Here is a 20,373-nt window from a genome sequence, read left to right as displayed (position 1 = left end):
TTCGCAGCGAGTGGCGATTAATCGAAATACGACATGAGTTGCGAATTACCTTTTCGCACGTGTATTGTACAACGTTTTACAATAATGATGGCTCTTTAAATTTTTGACATACGCACGTATTGTCCTTAATCCCGCCCTAGGGCGGTAAAGTAGCTGTGCTACCCCGCCTTTCCAAAGTTTGGAATATATTTTAACTAATTTTTATAATAGCAGTGTTTAATTTTGTGACATGGTATACCTTAAACGAGCAATTCTTGTATATTTATAATATTTCGGGGATCTCGAAAACGGCTCTAACGATTTCGTTTAAATTTGCTATGGGGTTTACGTTTACGGGGCCGAAAAATCTATCTAGCTTGGTCTTGTCTCTGAGAAAATGCGCATTTATTTGTTTTTATATGTTTTAGTACTTAATAGTGCTATTAGTTAAAGTCAGTTATATTTACATCTGCTAAGTGTGGCTAGTTAGCTGTAAAACAATAATGTATGCAAAAAACTAATAAAAATACCTAGTAACGGAACAGGTCTTTGAGAAAAACGAACACAATAATGTAATTTTATGTTTATTTGTAGACTGCAAAATAAATACAAAGACTGTTTCAAATGAAAATATGATTATGTAGGTGAAAATTCTGAAACAAATGCGCAATTAAGCTTAAGCTAACACTATAGGAGAGTGCACCTCGATTGCGTCACATAGGACACTTGGACAAACATCTGTTTGCGTCAGAATGCCTCATACTACGCGGCCGCTCCCTTGGTCTCTTGCTGCTCGAATTTAGGGTATTTCCCCTCAACATCGGCCCAGGAGATCTTGCTGTTGGACAGGTCGCGGACGACGTTCGGTACGTCGGCTAGAGGGAGTCGGACCTGCGACATGCTGTCCCGCTCTCTCAAGGTCACCGTGTGAGGCGCCTTTGTCGTGTCAAAGTCGACGGTGATGGCGTATGGCACGCCGAGCTCATCTGTGCGTGCGTAGCGGCGGCCGATCGAGCCGGAGGAATCGTCCACTTTGTGGGACACATCTGCAGATGTTAACTCCTGAGAGAGCTCGCGAACAAACGGTTGGAACTCGGTGTTGCCGCTCAGAGGCAGCACTGCGCACTTCATGGGAGCAACGGTTGCAGGCAGTGAGAAGTACGTCCTCTGTTCATCGCCTTCGCGCATCTTGAAATTGTGCTCCAACAAGCAATATAAAATCCTACCAACCCCAAAGGATGGCTCAATCACGCTGGGTATGATCTCTTCTACATGAATCGTCTTTTCTGACTTCTTGACGCTGACGAGATCGGCCGTAAGCTTAAATTCGCCATTTGGTGTAATGAGATTGTATGCTCTTTCTGTATTCAGTTCCTTCTGTAGTTGGTCCAAAGTGGCATTATCCATGGCTGCCAGGGTGTCATTGATTACTTTAGCATCTTTCTTGAAAGCTTTGCCAATAGCAGCTTTGTTAGCGACTGCTTCTACTACTACTATTTGTTTAGGAGCTGGCAGTTTCTTTTCGGCAGCTAATCTGACACCAGTAGCTTTAGTGTGTTGTGTCAAGTCATAGGCAGATCTATCAGCACAGCCAACGCACTCAATCCAGCCGTAACTAGACAGGCATTCAGCATCCCAGCAGTCACAGGCATAGTGGGCCATCTCATTGCCCATATGCTGCCTAAACCTAAGCTTGTTAGCATCAATACCTACTGCTAACAGATACAAATGAATTCTGGCCATGAAGTAACCAAGGGTCTCATTGTTGACTGTGCCTCTGGCCACAGCTTCTCCGATAGTGACAATTTCAGCTGGCCGCCCCTGCTCCTGGTTGTCAGCAGAGTACAACAGCATCTTAGTGTCCTTGACTGCCTCAAACTTGGGATGGTCTTTGGAGTCACAGAAGTGCTCAATCTCACACATGGTGAATTCTCTCACTCTGAGCAGGCCAGAGCGGGGAGAGATCTCATTTCTGAATGAGTTGCCAATCTGTGCTGCAGCAAATGGTAGGCGACCCTGGTTGAATTCTAGGAGGCGCTTGAAATTAACAAAGATGCCTTGGGCAGTTTCAGGCCTGAGGAAGCCCTTGATAAGACCTGATGGACCAATCTGAGTATTGAACATGAGATTGAACTCAATTGGTGGTGTCAGCTCATTCCCGCTGATTGGAGATTTCATTTCAAATCTCTTCATCAGTGCAGCCATCTCATCAGCAGTCATGCCATCGAGCTTCACAAGAATATCTTCAATCTCTGCTTTGAGCTCAGGTTTTGTGTTCTTCTCACTCTTGATCTTCTCTAAATGCGCCTTGATCAAGTGGTCCAAGCGGAAGCATTCTCCAGATTTCACATCTTTAGTCATCAGGTCAGCAAATCTCTCCACATGGCCGGAAGCCTTCAGTACAGGCTCAGGTGTGAGTATAGAACAGTCCACTTCCAACATTTGCTCATGTAGAATGAAGTACTTCCTCCACAGCTGGATCATGTTGCTTTTCAGCGCGCAGCCCATCGGCCCGAAGTCGAACTGGCCAGTGATACCTCCGTAGATAGCGAAAGATTGGTCGTAAAAGAATCTCCTCTTGATGAGATCTTCCATCTTGGAGCGATCGAAAGATTCTTCAGTAGGCGCCAGCGCCAGTTCCTTGTCTTCTAAAATTTTCTTTCTCGCTTTGAGCTCGGCGACGGCTTTCTTCACGTCGATTTCGGGAGCCTTCTCTTCTTTCAGTTTACGCACTAAATCACCCTGCTCTTTCACGCTCGCGCGGAGCGGCGCCAGAATTTCTTCGATCTTGGGGTCAGCCATGATTATTTCACGAAGAGGATTGGGTATTTTGATCTTCCTGTGGACCTTATTGCTGCCCCACTGCTGCAGCTGGTGCGACAGGCGGCGCGGTGTTACGACAACTGGCAAAAGTTTACTAAGTACACTACACTTATGAAATAGGGAGGAAAGGTTTCTCATTTATATGAGGTGTGTGCGTTTACATATTATTCACATATGTTCGCCGGTAATTAGGTTTTTGTTCGCGTGGTGGCTGACGGTGAAAGAACGTGAGTGACGAAATTCATAAGCCACGTTCACGGTACATTCTTTTGCAACAGCTGTCAAATTCGTGTAGTGTTGTGCTGCGTTCATGTGCGATGAAATTTTTATGGTGAACAATAACCATAAATCGGTTGTTTAAGAGTTCTAAAATCCTTGTTTTCGTTAACAAAAGCTCCATATTACAAATCACTGTAGTTTCAAAATAAAAACAAAAGTGAGAAAATGTTGCGATAAAGTTTCATTGGCTAAATTTATCTGCATCCAAACAAGCTTTACGACGCGGCGACAAGCCATGAAATCAATTTTGTGCGTCTGTTGTATGGCAACATTTGTTTAACCATCTCTTTCACTCTTTAAATCACAGCTTAAACAATTGTGAGATGAAGCGTGATAGGGATAGTTTTAATTATTTGTTTTCTTTTCGGATACATATCTCAGATTTGACAGCACAAAGAAGTCGGCCATTTTATTGCTTGAGAAGCTGTGGCTTTTCTCCCGTCGGGAGACTGTTGTATTTTTTATCTAATTATTTTTATTAGACAATCGTTTTAACAGCGTACAAATCGGTATACGTATTTAGTGTTTAAGGATAGAGTTTATTTACGTGAAGAGATGGACGATCCGAATAGAATGATGGCGCATAGCGGCGGGCTGATGGGTCCGCAAGGGTACGGGTTGGCCGGGGGCGAGGGCGCGCCAGCGGCAGGGGATGGCGAGGCCCGCAAGCAGGACATCGGGGAGATCCTGCAGCAGATCATGAACATCACGGACCAGAGCTTGGACGAGGCGCAGGCCCGCAAGCACACGCTCAACTGCCACAGGATGAAGCCAGCGCTCTTCTCGGTGCTGTGCGAGATCAAGGAGAAGACAGGTGACTTCACTACTTTTTCCTTACCCTAATATTGACTTTGGATTTTGAAAACTATATTTAACAATTGTGTTCATTCTTCTCTTGGACGAAAGCCCACGAAATGTTAATTCCAGTAGCTGCAGTCACCTGAATAGTTCAATGACTGTTGTTAACTTTCCTGCCATAAGTTTTTATTACTATATAGTGTGTAATGTAGTGGTTTACACATATTGCTGCAGATATTGATGTCTACTTTTACACATATATTTATTTGGGTATCCATATATTAACACTGGTTCCATTTTATACCACTGTGTGGCTTTTAGTAGATACATGCATGGTATTTATTTTTCACTGTAACAGTTAAATCCTTATATGTCTAAAATACCATGCTACTTTTGGTACTACAAGTTGGCCTAATTAAACTGTGTCAAGCATAGTTACAAAGGGTATTTTTTTGTAGAATTTCATACTAACATTTTTAACCATTATACTTAATTTTAAAGGTAGAAAGTCCAGTAAGTGCTTTAAATAAGGCCATGGCCATTTTGCCAATAATTAGGTAATGCATGGCCACAACATGAATTGTTTTGTACATAAAAGTAACTTGTACATTTTATAATGTAAAGTGATATACATATTTCCTTAGGATTGCTTGATACAGACAAATCTCGCAGCAAAACTGCTATGCTAATTGTACATATTGTTAAAAAATAACAGTAGATCTTCCGCTGATAGTGCTGTGAGTTTAAAGATTATTATTCTGTAATTTAGGCATATATTACAATACACTTCTGTAACTGCATTCATTTGAAGTATTTAATTTTAATAAAGTAAGAAATCTTGCTTAAAACACTGTCAAGAGTGTCAAGGATAGTTAAATAATTATTTTATTAAACTCCTTACATTGCCAAAAAAAAATTAATGTTCCATATTCAAGCATCAGTCGGACTTAGCAGAAATAATAATTATGGTTCAATAAAGGTGATTGTCACTCCTGTTATGTACTGCCAATTTTGGTCACACATTAAAATTGACCCATGAGCCCATGACACACAATTGTCTGTGACTCCTTACATGCAAAGAATTTCCTTACTTTCTCTAAAAATTCAGAAAGGTTTAAATTTTAAGTATTTTTAAATGTAATTGTATTTCTGTAAGTGATTTGTTAGACCTGTACCCCAAAAACATAAAATTGTTGTAGTAACTCACCGAATCGCATTTCACCTTGAATGAAAAAGATATCACTAGATTTATTTACTTGACGCACTTTTTCGCGTAGCTTTTGACATTAGTATAATTAAATTGTAGTATTAAATTTTTTGTGTAGTATGTTACCGTAGACGCATTTCGCCGCGATCGACTTTTTCGCGTAGCTTTTGACATTAGTATAATTAAATTGTAGTATTAAATTTTTTGTGTAGTATTTTACCGTAGACGCATTTCGCCGCGATCGACGTTTGTGTCTTAGATCATTTGTTTTGCTTTCTTTAACGCCATGTAATAGAAATTAAGAATTACACCCAAGTCTACAGAATCATCAATCAACTCAATCTTCATACTGTTGCGTTGAATCACGTCGCCAATACAATACACGATCGAGGTGAAATGCGACTAAAGTAATAAACGATTGAGTCATAACGCGAAAGTTAAATGCACGATCAAGGTGAAATGTGACTAAAACTAATAACGACTAAAATAATAAACGATTAAGTCACAACGCGATATTTAAATGCACGATCGAGGTGAAATGTGACTAAAACTTATAGCCACTAGAAAAAAAAACTATTGAGACACAATGCGAAAATTAAATATGAGATCGAGGTGAAATGCGATTTGGTGAATTACTACAACAATTTTATGCTTTTGGGGTACAGGTCTAACAAATCCTGTATGTGTAATTATTAAACATGTGTGATCAATGATTGTTTTCCTGCAGTACTGTCACTCCGCAACACTCAAGAGGAGGAGCCCCCAGACCCACAGCTGATGCGCTTGGACAACATGCTGATTGCCGAGGGTGTTGCCGGGCCAGAGAAGGGTGGCGGTGCTGGCGCCGCTGCCTCCGCCTCTGCTGCGGCTGGAGAATGGGGTAATTTGCACTTTTGTATTACAATGGACTTATAGCAAGACATTTGCCTCTGGACAATGTCTGAACCAGATAGAATTACTGAGTCTAGAGCACACTGGCTGTGTGTGTGTAGAAGTGCATGTGTGTGTGCACTAAAATATTGGAGTTCTGCACAGGCCTTTAATTAAAAGAAAATTGTAGTCAAAATGGGTAAAATATATACTGAATACACTTATTTAAACTTTCACGATTATTAAACATTATCAAACTGCACAACGGGACTTAATCGCGTATTTAAGTTTTAAGATTTACCTCCGACGTTTCGAGGACGGCGTTGTCCCCGTGGTCTCGGAGAAGACCTCTCCCTGTCTCTCTCTCTGTCTTCTCCGAGACCACGGGGACAACGCCGTCCTCGAAACGTCGGAGGTAAATCTTAAAACTTAAATACCCGATTAAGTCCCGTTGTGCAGTTTGATAATGAATACACTTCATGTAAAACGGCTGCGCGGCTGCACTGCGGCGCCTGCGGGACCGTCTCAACAGTCTCCTGACTGTTATAGCGGACAGGATGGACAGTCAGCTTCTTGCGCACTGGGCCAGGGTACACTCGGTGGTGGCTACATACACATGAGTGTATGTAGTTATTACCGGTGTATGTGCTTGGCTCCTGTCAAACACCATTTATAGTACCTTAATTAGTTCATATTTCAGTACAAAACTTTATTTTAAGTTAAATTTAGTTAGTTTGTAGTTAGTTTTTCGATGTAAGTGTATGGACCAAGGTCTGAAATAAATGATTTTTATTTTTTATTTTTAAAACTCAACACCAACATTGGCAAATTCAATCTGCTCAAATTTGCAAGGGTTAAACACAGATTAAAAAAATAGAAAGTTTATAACTAATTAACATGTGTACTAACACACTATTTGTTTGCTTACAATCAACATAGGTTGCACAGGTTGAAAGTGTTCTCTAGTAAAAACATATAGTTATCATATGGGCTTTATAAGTAATCATTAATTTATCTGCAAATATTATTCAGATTGGTATAGTGTACTACTTTGTATATTGTAACTTGTATGTTAGATTTGTTCAGTCTGTTGCCATGTTGTATTTGATAGGTCAAGGGTACAACACAAAGGGTGTAACCTCTAGTAAAACAAATGAATAAGACCTTTTTCTTATCTAATTTACTTCTATCTAGTGATTAGTATGTTCATGTGTTAGTTATGTTTGATTCTTACTTTATTGATATGAATACTTATGCACTTTTCTTTTTGGTCACAATGCTTACCTATTGGCCCAAAAAGGAGGTCAGTACTAATTCTACTATTACAATGTTTGTGTTTCATGTGAAATGAAGCCACCATCTTCACTTTCATACATTCTGGTTTAATGTATAAAATCCACTCGTGTATAGTGCTGAAATAAAATGATATGAGAATGGTAACAAAGATATTAGTGTAAATACTGGATAACCAACCCCTTTAAAGAAATTATTCCAGTTCTCAGTTAAATATGGGAAATTTACAAAAGGTTACAAGAAAGGCAGATTATATAAATAGATACATATTTTTAGTTATAGAATACACATTTGGCGGGCAACATGGATTAAGGTTATGTTAAACTAATATGCTTCATTAACATTATGTACCATCACGCTCCGCGATTGTTGTGCCATATAGGGTCCTAGCTAAATTATTTGTTCAATACTTACACTTCCAATTTAGCAAGAACCCTAAATGGCATAACAATTCCGTGTGGTGACTGTACAGTCACCTGCAATAATATTTTACTCTTCGAAGGCCGCAAAAATATGTGACAAGCTCTTATGGCTCTACAAATAAGAACGTGTCAGATATTTTTGCAGCCTTCGTTGAGTAACATATAATTGCAGGTGACTGTACATATCTGTGCTCTATACTTTCCTAAGAAGCAGCAAAGTAATGTCTAATCATCATATATGTACTATTTAATATAAATTTGTTTTTGATGTATTCTTGAGCTTTATAGAATTATAATATAGGATATTAATAACTTAATTGTGAGGTACTTTGGAAACAAGCGCTAATGTTGAGTTAGCCTGAAAAGTACCCTCTTACTTTTATTGATTTTATGATCTTACAATTCCGTGGTTTTCATTTGCGATGGAGTGCCCAGGTTCAGTTTCGAAGGTGTAAAGGCCGAACCACAAATATACCCCAATCGCGCAGATGTAAGTGACGTTACAATATACAATAGTGATGGCGTACGCCGCATACGCAACTGGTGTGTATTGGCTTTAAGATGGGAGTTTTTTGTATGATTACACAGCTATTATTGATAAAGTAAGAAACAAATACATTTCAAGGAATACCACAACGTTAGTTCATTTGTGCCATTCTCAACCAAAAGGGTACTTATTGTCAGTTGTCAATAAGGCGCTATTTTTTTTGCATATAGCTTCAATTTGAAATTAACCTTATCGACAACCGACAGTGTGGTACCTTTTGGTTGAAAACGTCACATTTATAGGGACAGGCAATCATAGCTCTGATAGAGAACGTGAACACTTGGTTGCCCTCAAAACTAAACTATAGGTTCAGCTTAACTTAGACGGTTGGTGAGAAATTATTTTATTTGAACACTGTGTGGTTAGTATAATGGTATTTTGAAATACTTAATTAAACTAGGTTTAGTTCTAAACTGACTCCACCTTTTACTAGAATAGCATCGCGCAACTACCTCACCAACCGTCGGTCTGTGTCATATCATTAAGTACTATTATGCTTGGTAATGCGATGGTAAATAGTTTTTTTAAGCTGGAATTCTGTATTGTTACACAGTTAAATTTAATAAATATATTAGGTATTCTTTAAAATATTAATAACGCTTCAGTTAATAAGAAAAAGTTAAATGAAAAGATTTTTTTTAAGTATAATGCTTGAACAAAAGGCTCTGGTTTCTAACTAGTTGTTGAAAAGAACTCGAGTTTAGACTTAATTATGAGTGAATCGAGTCTTAAAGCACAGGACTCCAAGGACTCTAGTCTTAACCATAACTAAATGGATGTTGATGACGGTCAGAGCGTTATTACTCAAATGTGTAAGCTCGATAGCACAGATAACTTAGTTATTGCACTTGGCGAATTATTTTATAGAACATTGGCACTGACACTGATTCCCTGTTCTTGATTGCCTAGCGATTGTATAATCAACTACAATGGTCGACATTAATTTATTCTTTCCCCAAACAAAACTGTATTTCTAAAGGTATAACCCTTAATGTAACGTGACACAGGTCTAACCTAACCCATCTATTGCAGACAACGCGATCGAGCACTCGGACTATCGCGCGAAGCTCGCGCAGATCCGACAGATCTACCACCAGGAGCTCGACAAGTACGAAAACGCGTGCAACGAGTTCACCACCCACGTGATGAACCTGCTGCGCGAGCAGAGCCGCACGCGGCCCATCACGCCCAAGGTCAGACACCTTCTCTCTTACAAACAGATCTACAATGTCCAAGATTGCCTGTATAATATCAAAAGTGCGACCAAAATCGGATGTCAAGTGTCATTGGAAGTGTTGAATTCAGAAGTACGAGTAATATGTGATTACGTACATGATTTGCTATTGTAACAGTATATTCCTCGATATAATCACACAATGTATCTCCTGAAGACTGCTTTTTGTATTTTCCAGTCCGCTAACCTTATGTTTGGGTTTTGGTATTCAAGTGGTCGCTATGAAGCTGTAAAGTGGTCACACACATGCAAGTTGGGGGTTCAACTTTAACCCTTTACCAGCCTAACAGTTTAAAGATCACAATCAAATGTTAGTCATACACATTGAAAATAGAAATAAGTTTGAAGTGCTGTAAGTGGGAAATATATTTCCCTCAGCCTGCTCAAGGGTTAAATAGAACTGCCCAAAAATATTTTGTAATATTTGTAGCAGATACTCATTTATATCAGAATGAATTGAACTAAATCCCCAACGCAGATTACGCCCAGCAGTTGCAGCGTATTAAAACTTCTTCTTCCTCGTTCCCTCGTTGTTGATGATCGCGACCACATGTGATTTATGTAGTACTATGTGGACTGGAGGGTGCACGCTGTCGCCAGCCGACGTCTTCACAGCGTTCGACCATCTCAAACGTGTTTCCTTGAGCACGTTTCCCATTCATTTGGCCGCATATTAAACGTGTGTCTGTATTGGCAGGAGATCGAGCGCATGGTGCAGATCATCCACAAGAAGTTCAGCTCCATCCAGATGCAGTTGAAACAGTCCACCTGCGAGGCCGTCATGATTCTGCGCTCACGGTCAGTACACCATCAAACACATCATCACAATTTATGTTGAACCTGAACGTTTTAACCCTTTACCAGGCTGACAGTTCAAAAATGACAATCAAATGTCAGTCTTACTCATCGGAAATAGAACACATGTTTGAAGTGCCGTATGTGGGAAATATATATCCCTTGGCCTGGCAAAGGGTTAATGGTGGTCTGAGATTAGCTTTATAGTAGGCCTACATTTCTACGACCAAATTATATATTATTTTCTCCTTTAGTTTCTTGGACGCCCGTCGCAAGCGCCGCAACTTCAGCAAGCAGGCGTCCGAAATACTCAACGAGTACTTCTACTCGCACCTCTCCAACCCCTACCCGAGCGAGGAGGCCAAGGAGGAGCTCGCGCGCAAGTGCGGCATCACCGTCTCGCAGGTATCAACCAGATACCTTTATTTCGTTCTCTGATGCTTTGGTAAAGTAAAGCCCTAAATTTGTGTGTACGACATTGTAAATCATAACACAAACCTATATTCATTTATTCTCACGCATCTAAATATTACCCATACTCAAAAATTAATACTAAACACGATTATTATCATTGAGACCCTGTGGTTTCCCACTGCTGGAAAAAGTCTTCCCTCCACTTTTCCATCCGTCCCGGTTCCGTGCAATCTCTGGCAATTCCTTAAAAATAACACTAAACACTTTTGATACTGAGTCAAACCGGGGGTCCGGCAGACCTCGTTGGTGATGGTGGGATAACTTATTGGACCCCTTTTTGAGAGACTGAGTATAATAGATATAAGTCAAAACAGGGAGGACTCCAAGGAGAGGGGGTGGTCTTTGCCCAGCAGTGGGACACAATAGGCTCGCAATAATAATAAAACGTTTGATACGTGTGCAGGTGTCCAATTGGTTCGGCAACAAGCGCATCCGCTACAAGAAGAACATCGGCAAGGCGCAGGAGGAGGCCAACCTGTACGCCGCCAAGAAGGCCGCCGGTAAGGGACAACACTTCACTTACAGATGTAAATCATAATTGTTTTCCATCGTACTTTCTCGGAAACGCTCGTATTTGTCATGCTACTTCAGTCAACCTCAGTACTTTTTGTACCGAGACAGACTGAAATAACGTTAGTACGTTTTCGTAAAAATACGATGGAAAATAATTATGCACTTCACCCTGCCATTCTAAAAGTGCGTCTGTATCTAGCGACGCTCCGCTAGCTCGCCTTACGTGAATAGACCGCGCTCCACACAGAACGAGCGACTTCCCGAGGATATTGCTAAGCGTAGCAAATCGGTCTGTGTAATTTCAACCGTTAGCCAAATTTATTGAGGTGAAAATGTAAGTCAAATTGAGAATAATTTTTACTAAGTTATGATATAGGTACATAGAAAAGATTTTTTTTTTTTGGGGTTGGTCCCTTAGTAAAAATTGCTCAATTATGAACTTCGCAAAATAAAATGTAAAAAATTACCATTTTATGTTTCGGAAACTTACAATATCCATACAAAAAGGTGACAAGTTTCTGAAACTTTACTATGTGGAAAATACATAGGAAAGTCTCAGAAACGTACGTATGTTTTTCGCAAAGTGGCGCGTTCGCAGTAACTAGATTTATTTAAGCCCTCGTGTTTGACTGGTGACGAGGAAGCGACTAGCGACTATTTTCTCATGCAAGAAAACTGTAAACCCAGTGCGAATAAAGAATCTAAGCGCCACTTGCACTAACCCGGGGTTAACGGGTTATACCTGGAGTTACCATCATGGTCACCAGTACAATTTGACACTGGGTTTCAGTTTAGCTTAACCCCGGGTTAATGGGATGGTGCAAGTGGCGCTAAGATGAACATCTCTTGTCGCTACTCGCATCTCGATAAACTTTAGTGGTAGCATTAGAAAAAAAAATTATAGCTGTAAGATATATTTTATATAAATAGTAAAGTGATGGTTTTCACGCAGACCTTTCCTGGATCGGTGCAGCGCGCGAGCGCTCGCCCCCCGGCAGGGCTACTTCAAATTACAGTAAACGAGAATAATCAGTCATAATATAACTAAATATCTTTTCTAAAATAACCTTTAAGGAGTCTTTGACGTATCCCTGCATTTAAGAATTGGGGGAATGGAGCATTCAACTAAAGTGTCCCTTACCAACGATACTCTTTTGATTTTACTGAGGAAGAAACCAAGTGCTGATTTGATAAATGTAAGTTTTGAGCCGAGCCATAATACGAGTATACTGTGACACCAAAAATACGCGTTGAAGTATTTACAGATGTACTACATAATTGTTTTCCATCGTATTTTCTCAAAAACGTTCGTATTTGTCATGCTACTTCCGCTTAGAGCATTTAATAACTGGAGTCGCCTTTAAGAGCTTACTTACCCCTCTGTCGAAAAACTTGCACAATAGGGGATATTACTGCAATGTTCTGCCGCCAGAGTGCAGCACTACCGACTCAGTAAATTCATAGACTAACTTATACATACTGTAGCTTAAACTGTTTTTTTGACAAGTTTTCACAGACAATAAAATATGACATTGATGCATCAAGGCGGTTTGTTAACAAGGGCCTACCGGTAAACGCGAAAATCGAAATTTAGTTATCTGCCTCTTTATCGCTCGAATATGCGAGAGTGATAGAGAGATTAGATAACGAAATTTCGATCTTCTTGTTTCGCGGTAGGCCATGTGTCAATGTGGTTTGTTTACTGTATGTGCCACAAAGGTGCCACCTACGCAGAGCTTTGCCTAATATTCCCTATAGGCTAGATGACAAATTTTCATTTATGGTATCAATCAATCAGGTTTGTTTTTAGGATCAAATGTCTATATGGGACCCATTTGATTAAAGCAATACAAAAGTCAGAAATGATAGTCAAAGTCTGACAGTCGTAATTCACTCGCGAAACGCCCCTAACAAAACGATAAGTGACCGTGACGTCAAGGTCACTGAGAGTCCATCTTGAAGTATGAACAAAACAAGAAAATTGCGCTTTTGTCGGTGAAATATTGCGTTTATGGATATAGTTGCTATACAATCTTTTTTTGGATAAAATGTGAGGAATCGAATGGTATCCTTACTTCTTTCGTTTTTGGAAGTTAAAAAAAATTATATTTTGAAACTTTCAGGTGCTGTATTTTTGTATTATTTCCATATATTTTTTTAATATCCACAATATTGTGATAAATTGCTCATTTGCTATCTATTTTACTAGATTTTGTTATAAAATTCAACATGTGTCATCATCCCTATTGTGCAAACTTTTGTATGGACTGACATGGCTATTTGTACGTTACGTAGGTACAAATCATGTAGAAATAGCAATCAATACATTTGACGTCCCCTCCCCCGCAAAAATCGGCAGACTTTCGTTTCGTACAGAAAATGATAGCTATGACGTCTCCAGTTACTAAATTCTCTAAGTACTTCCGTCAACGTCAGTACTTTTTGTACCGAGACTGACTGAAATAGCAAGACACGTTTGTACGTTTCCGTGAAAATACGATGGAAAATAATTTTCACTACATCTGTACAAGGTTAGCGTTCGTAAAACACACTATGTTTGAATGCTCCTAATATTGAAAATGCTTCATTGCTATTGTTTTAGCTAACATAAATACTACTTGCTCTTAGGCTTCTGTTATCTTTACTAAACAATTGGAATTGAAAATATTTTATTCAAGCCAATTCTGACTGTCTGTTTTAGCTGGCAACTTTAGTAAATTTAATTAAAAGCTTAGTAATACAGTATGTAACGCCTATTATAGTAATACAATACGAGTATTGCCTTACAAAGTTTAAACACATGCATTTTTCCTAAACTTAACCGTGTTTTTGTGTCACAGATCTGTAACTAAAATTAAAATTACAGGTCATTGGCTAAAATACAGGTTAGCTCAAAAATACGTTGTAATTTTTTACGCGGCATGTTCATGTACGGCTACCACCAGTTTTGACAATGACAGATTAGCTCGCGTCTACGTAAATTACTTTCTATACATCTCGCTTGCACTAATATGCGAGTACGAGTGAGATGCATAGAAAGCTTAGAGGATATAACCAACGGAGACGCCATGTCTACAATTTTCGGTACAAAATAGTCTGCCGTTTTTTGCGGGGGAGGGGCACATTAAATGTATAGGTACGTCATGTCAGATAAACGTCAGTCCATACATATGGTTGACATGTGGTTGACCATTGGCCGCCTATTTTCGACAGAGGGGAACGCCTGTTAATGGCGGCTCCATTGTTAATTACTCCGAGATAGAAAGTAAGTTACTTAAACGTGAGTGAATATGTCAATGTTAAAACTGGTGGTAGTGCTTCCGATAATTTTAACATACGTTTGAGTTTGTGTGTTAAGGAAATATATTTTGAAGATAATTTTGGTTTGGTTAAATGATTGTAGCTTTAATTTTTAATGACATTTTGTAATAGATGTATCAGTAAGAAAAACTGTTCTAAAAATTTTTGGGCTACTCTGCACCACCTCATTCATCTTGCTTTTGTAGTAAAATTACAGATTGGCTTAACAAATTGGGGCAAGCAATCTGTCATTTTAGTGTCTCAGATATAAGAACGAGGCTTAACCCTTCGAACGCAGCGGCTATCGTTGTCCTGAGCCTTGTTGGTATAGACGGTTGATATTGGGCTATAGCCGCGCGCGTCAGTTGACGTCTTTGGCGGTCAATACCATGTAACTAATCCAACTTCGAACAAAAAAAATGAGCGGATCTCCGGTGAAAACAAGTGACGACGTGAGAGGTTTAAGCGGGTTTGCTAAATGGTGCGCCCGGGCGGCACGTCGCGCGCAAGCAAATGTTTTCCAGATTTTGAATTTCGAACGAGAATATAAATTGTTCGAAGTTGGACTAGTGGGTCTAAAAGACACCTTCCTTATACTGTGGCTTGGTTGTGGAGTGAGGCTACATGAGGACGTTCTCCCTAGCCGCAGGCGCGTCCCCGTACTCGATGGGCGCGGCATCCGGCACGGCGACGCCCATGATGTCGCCGGCGCCCACGCAGGACTCCATGGGGTACTCGCTGCCCGCGCCCGGCTACGACCAGCCGCAGCCCTCCTACGACGGATCCATGGGCTACGACCCCATGCACCAAGACCTCTCGCCGTAGTCGACCAGGTAACGTGACTATCACACGTGTTACACAACTAAGGCCTGGCCAAACAGCCGGCGCGACGCAGCGCCGCGTCCGCGCCGCGTGATGCCGACGCGATGCCTGTTCAAACAGGGCGCGCGCGGATCGCGCCGGCGCGGACGCGGCGCTGCGTCGCGCCGGCTGTTTGGCCAGGCCTTAAGGCGCCTAGCCGAGACGACAATCGTACCTCGACAATGTATCGAGATGACAGATCGCTGGCCCAATATTACAGTGTTCTATGTTTCACTTTTATCGAACTGAAATTTGAACATTGTCATAGTGACTCTTTAAGAAATAATCTTTCTTAAAACATATTTCGCCTAAATAGTTTATTTTAAATAAAAAATTTAATATTAAAAAAAATTGTTGTTGAATTCGTGAAAGTTATTAATGAAACATTTCTTTTACCAGGCTCCGGATATCATTCACTTGCGCAGCTTCCACTGAATTGCCATTTACGTAACTCTACTCTAGGTCCCTAACGGCTCTCGAGCCCTAGCATAGTACATTGTATACTGTAACTTATAATACTTACAAACTCACATGTAGCGTGCTATTTTTGGAAAGACATGTAATTTCACCTTGTCTCACGTTCGATCCGACTGTGTCCAGTATTTATTTATTTAGTTTCGGACGCTAAAAGTACTTAAAAACGTATTTGTACCTCAATTGTACTGTAAATGGTTGTTGCGTGGGCATTCATGCACAGGCCGTCCTTGAGTGGCACTTCCGTCACTTCCGTGGTCATGACAATTGTCATCTGACATTGACAATCCGCCGTACATTGCTGATCCAAGAAGAAATTATTGAAGCTCAATACCGTCGTTATTTATCGACCGGGAAATGTACAGGAAATTATCAATTTATCAGTGTCAGTTGACAATTGTCAGAGTGGAGAAATAGGCGACTAGTATCTCGATGTTAACGGTTATTCTGATAACGTTTGCAGAAACAACATCATTTAGAGACTGGTCAAAATATTACACGTCATTATAATTAGTAAATGTGTAGCTCACTCAGGGCACGCATATACAAGTGATGATGATTATTGAAGCTTAAATATGTGTATTTATACATGTGCTCATTGAAAATCCACTATTACTATAAAGAGGTTTGATATTGTTAATACATCACAATTAAAAATATATTTCATCTTAAACAATTACATTTAATTAACTTGACAATTGACAATTTTCATTAACAAGAACGGCAGCTAAAGACTGTTATAACTATCTCTTCGATTTGAAAATGTACAAATTGTCAGATGACAATTGTCAAGTTATTGAAAAACGGAAGTGCCACGAATAGTCCTTTATTATGGTATTATTTTTTTATTTCGACCAGTGAAATCTGAAATTATTGAAAGTTATTATTTGGCAGTATTAGTAGTGATCACTACGGATGGGGTCGTTTCATTTTGTCTTTCTGTACGGTGTATATGATACGATATGTAGATGTAAGCTATCTTATAGTGAGTAAGTGTTCGGATAATTTGTGCTGATGTGGCGTAGCAGCGGAGCAGTGGGACTGACTATACTTATCGATGTACCAATAAGGTATATCAAAGATTTTGTTTACCAATGTTTTTTTACAAAATTGTTTCATATATGTTCGAGTTTTCAACAGATATTGAAATATACTCCCAAGCTAAACTTATTTTGAAATAAAAATATATACCATACTATTCAAAGCAGATACGCTTGCATTTACTAATTAGTTAATTATTTAGACTGAAATACCATCAAATATAAATTGTAGTATATTTTCTGTGAATAGGGTTTACCCTATCTATAGGGTTAGGGTAACCCTTATTATATTCAATATGTCCGATTGCTCCACTGCACGCCCTGTCTTCTATTTGTGTGCAATTTTAAAGCGCACCGTATTCACTAGAGTATTTGCAATGTAGCAATATGACAAAACACTTGCTATATAAAATCACATTCAATATATGGGCAAAAATGTAAATGCATTTCATAATCAGACACAAAAATCGAGCAGGCTCGTTTTAAAACTTGATTTACATTCATGTTTATGTTTAGTTTAGTTAAAAATAAAAACAAATTGTACTTCTTTCACGCATTGATTATGCTGTGCCGCGGGCGGGGTATTTAACTAAAAACAAACATATAAACACTATTGTGCCGTTCTTTAGACTCTAGTGGATATGGTTACGCTGAATTTTAAATATTTTATTATTGTAAAGGTTGTGCCTATTAGCTCCGATGCACTTGATTTGTTCATTCAACAGACTGTAGCTCAACTGGCTTTGACCATAAACATGTATACAATTTTTAGATACAAAAATGTGTACCATCGTCCACTGGCAATTCCTAGACCGTATTGCAAACAAGGGTTAACCCTTTGAACGCCACGACCATATAACGCGCTATGGTAAACCTTATTGGAATGCATTAAGGTTAATATTAAACTGTAACGGTGCGCGTTTGTGGATGTCTTTGGCGGTCAAAGGGTTAAGAGTGTTGCCTTTGTATACATGTTTATGAACGTGACTGTATACGACTCTTCTTCAACCGCCTCTCTCGAACCGGTCTTAGAAGACAGAGAAACAATGTCAGCTTCGGACTCAGTCAGTTGTGCGCAAAGATCGTTTCTTAAGAAACTTTGTCGTGCCGCTAAGGTAGGAGTTGCGAATGTCAAACGAAGTATTTTATTATCAAGGCGTTGGTTGTGACGAGCGGTGTGCTGCTAACATTTTTTATAACACTATGGTGGCTAACCACAGTAATTGTTTTTTTTTACATTTAATTTTTTGTCTTAATTTCATAAAACCCACTTCTTCTCTAAAATAAAAAGGCTCCAGCTACTTATGTCGAAGTCAATTATGATGGGAGCCCGTTTATCATTTGGTTACTGTTCAAGATATTCAGAAAACAAAAACGAGCAAGAAGGCCATTCGCACAGTGGTTTGCCATCTTTATTAACACCATAGACATGTATTATTAACTTTAAAATGGCGAAATCACTTCAAGAAAATTTATTGGTTTTTGCTCATTAATGTTTTTTAAAGTGTAATATTTATAGCTTATCATGCAGTAAAGTAACGTGGAAATGTGTAGCTGATGAAGAATCAATCTTGAAACGCGTTTCACCATTCTTTACCTCCTAAGGCCCAAGGTCCTACCTATAGTACTTATTCAGTTCGATGAAATTTAAATCATATTCAATTGGAACAGAGTCCCATTTGTTTTGTTTCGTTCAATTTTCAAACAAAACCAAAATAAACTCTTTTCCCTGCACTAAAGGTTCAAGTTTCAGTGGAAAATTCGGGATTTTGCATTAGTATGGCTGGGCCTTAGGAGGTTAGTCAGTACCCGACAATTCATCATAATTATTTGTAAAGTCCAGATATCACTTTACTAAAATCAACTACCGGATAACGTCATGCTCTACGAACACACTATTTAAATAAAAGAAGTAATGTATGAAAATAATAATGATGTGGCCGCGCACCGCTCGCCAGCCTCTTCCACTCGGTGCTAACATATACTAGCACAATTTTTATTTAGCTATTAGTTTACTCTGAATCCGTTCACTATCCGCACGCCGCGGAATAGGTTATCATTAGCGTACCGGGACTTTAGCACTATCCTGCCAGTTTCTGTACAACCCACTGCTCAAAATATTATAATTAAAACAATTTGTTTTTTTAGCCTCGTTTAACCTTTTGGACGCCAATGACCGATATATCCGCACTGCAGGTTCAACGCCAAAGACTGATCGGTCACCTGATTAATCGGTCACAGACCACTGAGCAACATAGACCTACGTGCATATACATAAAGTTCAATTTCAGTTTTGACACTTCGGTGACGTGGCGTCAGCGTGACAGCTTTTGTGTTTGACACGGCGTCGAAAAGGTTAAAACGTGATGGTAAGTGATTGTTGTGTATCCACATTTGCAGCTCTATGGGTTTCATATTCACGATGTTCACTCGTTTGAAATAGAACCCCATTGTTAGGACTGGCCAGCAATTTTCATTATATGAAGTCGGTATCCATATAATAAATATGAAATATAAACAAGGGAGGAATAAGAAAGCCGAAAGAATCTCATTTTGGATTCAGAATAAAGCTCCTAATTAAATAGATATGGAGATTTTAATAAAATGTACATCTAAATAGTTTAGCTCGATTAATTTGTATTTAAAATTTACCCTATTTATATTATGTTATTTAAAATATGGGCAGCAGTGGCCAAGTGTGATCTGGCGATGGTGCTACAGTTCCCACATTAATTATTATGTTAGTCTCACTTCAATTAGATTTAAATCGGACTTGAATCCTAGCATTAAGTTGATGTGTTCTAAAACATTATATCTGAGACAGTATACGAATAACGACAAATTTAAAAAATGTTTAAAATTTTCTGAGGTTCGATGTTTTGCAACTGCGCCGCCTGGCCAGGGAGACACGTGACTCTGTTGCTTGTCGCTGTACGTGCCGGGTACTTGTAGTTAGATATAACTATGTGCTATTTATTATTTTTATGTCTAAGTATACACTATAACTGTAGGATAGACTCATGTATATGGCCTCTCCAAACATCACCGATAATCGCATGCGATTTGAGATACATTGCGACATTTAATCGATTGAATTGAATTCGTTGGTACTACTTAGCCGGCAATTAACTAAAATCGCATGCCATTTGTTGGGACGCCTGTAGAAGCCTTTACCCTTACGTTTACATTTTGAGGGATTTGTTTTTTTTTTTTTAGGTACAAGTACCTATTTTATTGTATATTTATTTATAGCCCCGGCACTGCCGTGTGTAATAATTAGACTGCACCTGTACGAGGCGGCGCTACACCATGTATACGATGATAAGTTCAACGTTATTGTGACCATCAGATTTGATTCAAATACATTTTTGTGTAGTTTAGCCGGTTGTTTTGTTTTTCCTTACTTTCTTGCGATAACCCGCGAATTTTGCGGAACCACTCTTACAAATATGTTATGATTTATG

General features: G+C 39.2%; 2 protein-coding genes across 4 annotated transcripts; one reads left to right on the top strand and one right to left on the bottom strand.

Annotated features, from left to right (window-relative positions):
• Positions 1-547: 547 nt before the first annotated feature.
• Positions 548-3,077, bottom strand: LOC134804619 (glycine--tRNA ligase). The gene has a single exon (XM_063777721.1). It carries the CDS (start codon positions 2,938-2,940, stop codon positions 742-744), a length of 2,199 nt encoding a protein of 732 aa, XP_063633791.1. The 5' UTR covers positions 2,941-3,077; the 3' UTR covers positions 548-741.
• A 353-nt stretch (positions 3,078-3,430) lies between these two features.
• Positions 3,431-20,289, top strand: LOC134804622 (homeobox protein extradenticle). Of its 3 annotated transcripts, XM_063777727.1 has the most exons (9): positions 3,431-3,895; positions 5,814-5,966; positions 9,251-9,411; positions 10,150-10,250; positions 10,502-10,652; positions 11,125-11,221; positions 12,187-12,249; positions 15,178-15,367; positions 15,795-20,289. In XM_063777727.1, exons 1-8 carry the CDS (start codon positions 3,637-3,639, stop codon positions 15,357-15,359), a joined length of 1,167 nt encoding a protein of 388 aa, XP_063633797.1. In that variant the 5' UTR covers positions 3,431-3,636; the 3' UTR covers positions 15,360-15,367; positions 15,795-20,289. The 3 variants fall into 3 exon arrangements, with proteins under 3 accessions (XP_063633797.1, XP_063633799.1, XP_063633798.1); XM_063777729.1 differs by lacking the exon at positions 12,187-12,249 and having other exon boundaries at positions 3,432-3,895; positions 15,184-15,367; XM_063777728.1 differs by lacking the exon at positions 12,187-12,249 and having other exon boundaries at positions 3,432-3,895.
• Positions 20,290-20,373: the final 84 nt, after the last annotated feature.

This window comes from Cydia splendana, chromosome Z (genome assembly GCF_910591565.1).
Source record: "Cydia splendana chromosome Z, ilCydSple1.2, whole genome shotgun sequence".
In the NCBI taxonomy this organism is placed as follows: Eukaryota; Metazoa; Arthropoda; class Insecta; order Lepidoptera; family Tortricidae; genus Cydia; species Cydia splendana.
The sequence above is the reverse complement of the archived record's forward strand: the minus strand, read 5'-3'. Positions and strand labels throughout refer to the sequence as shown.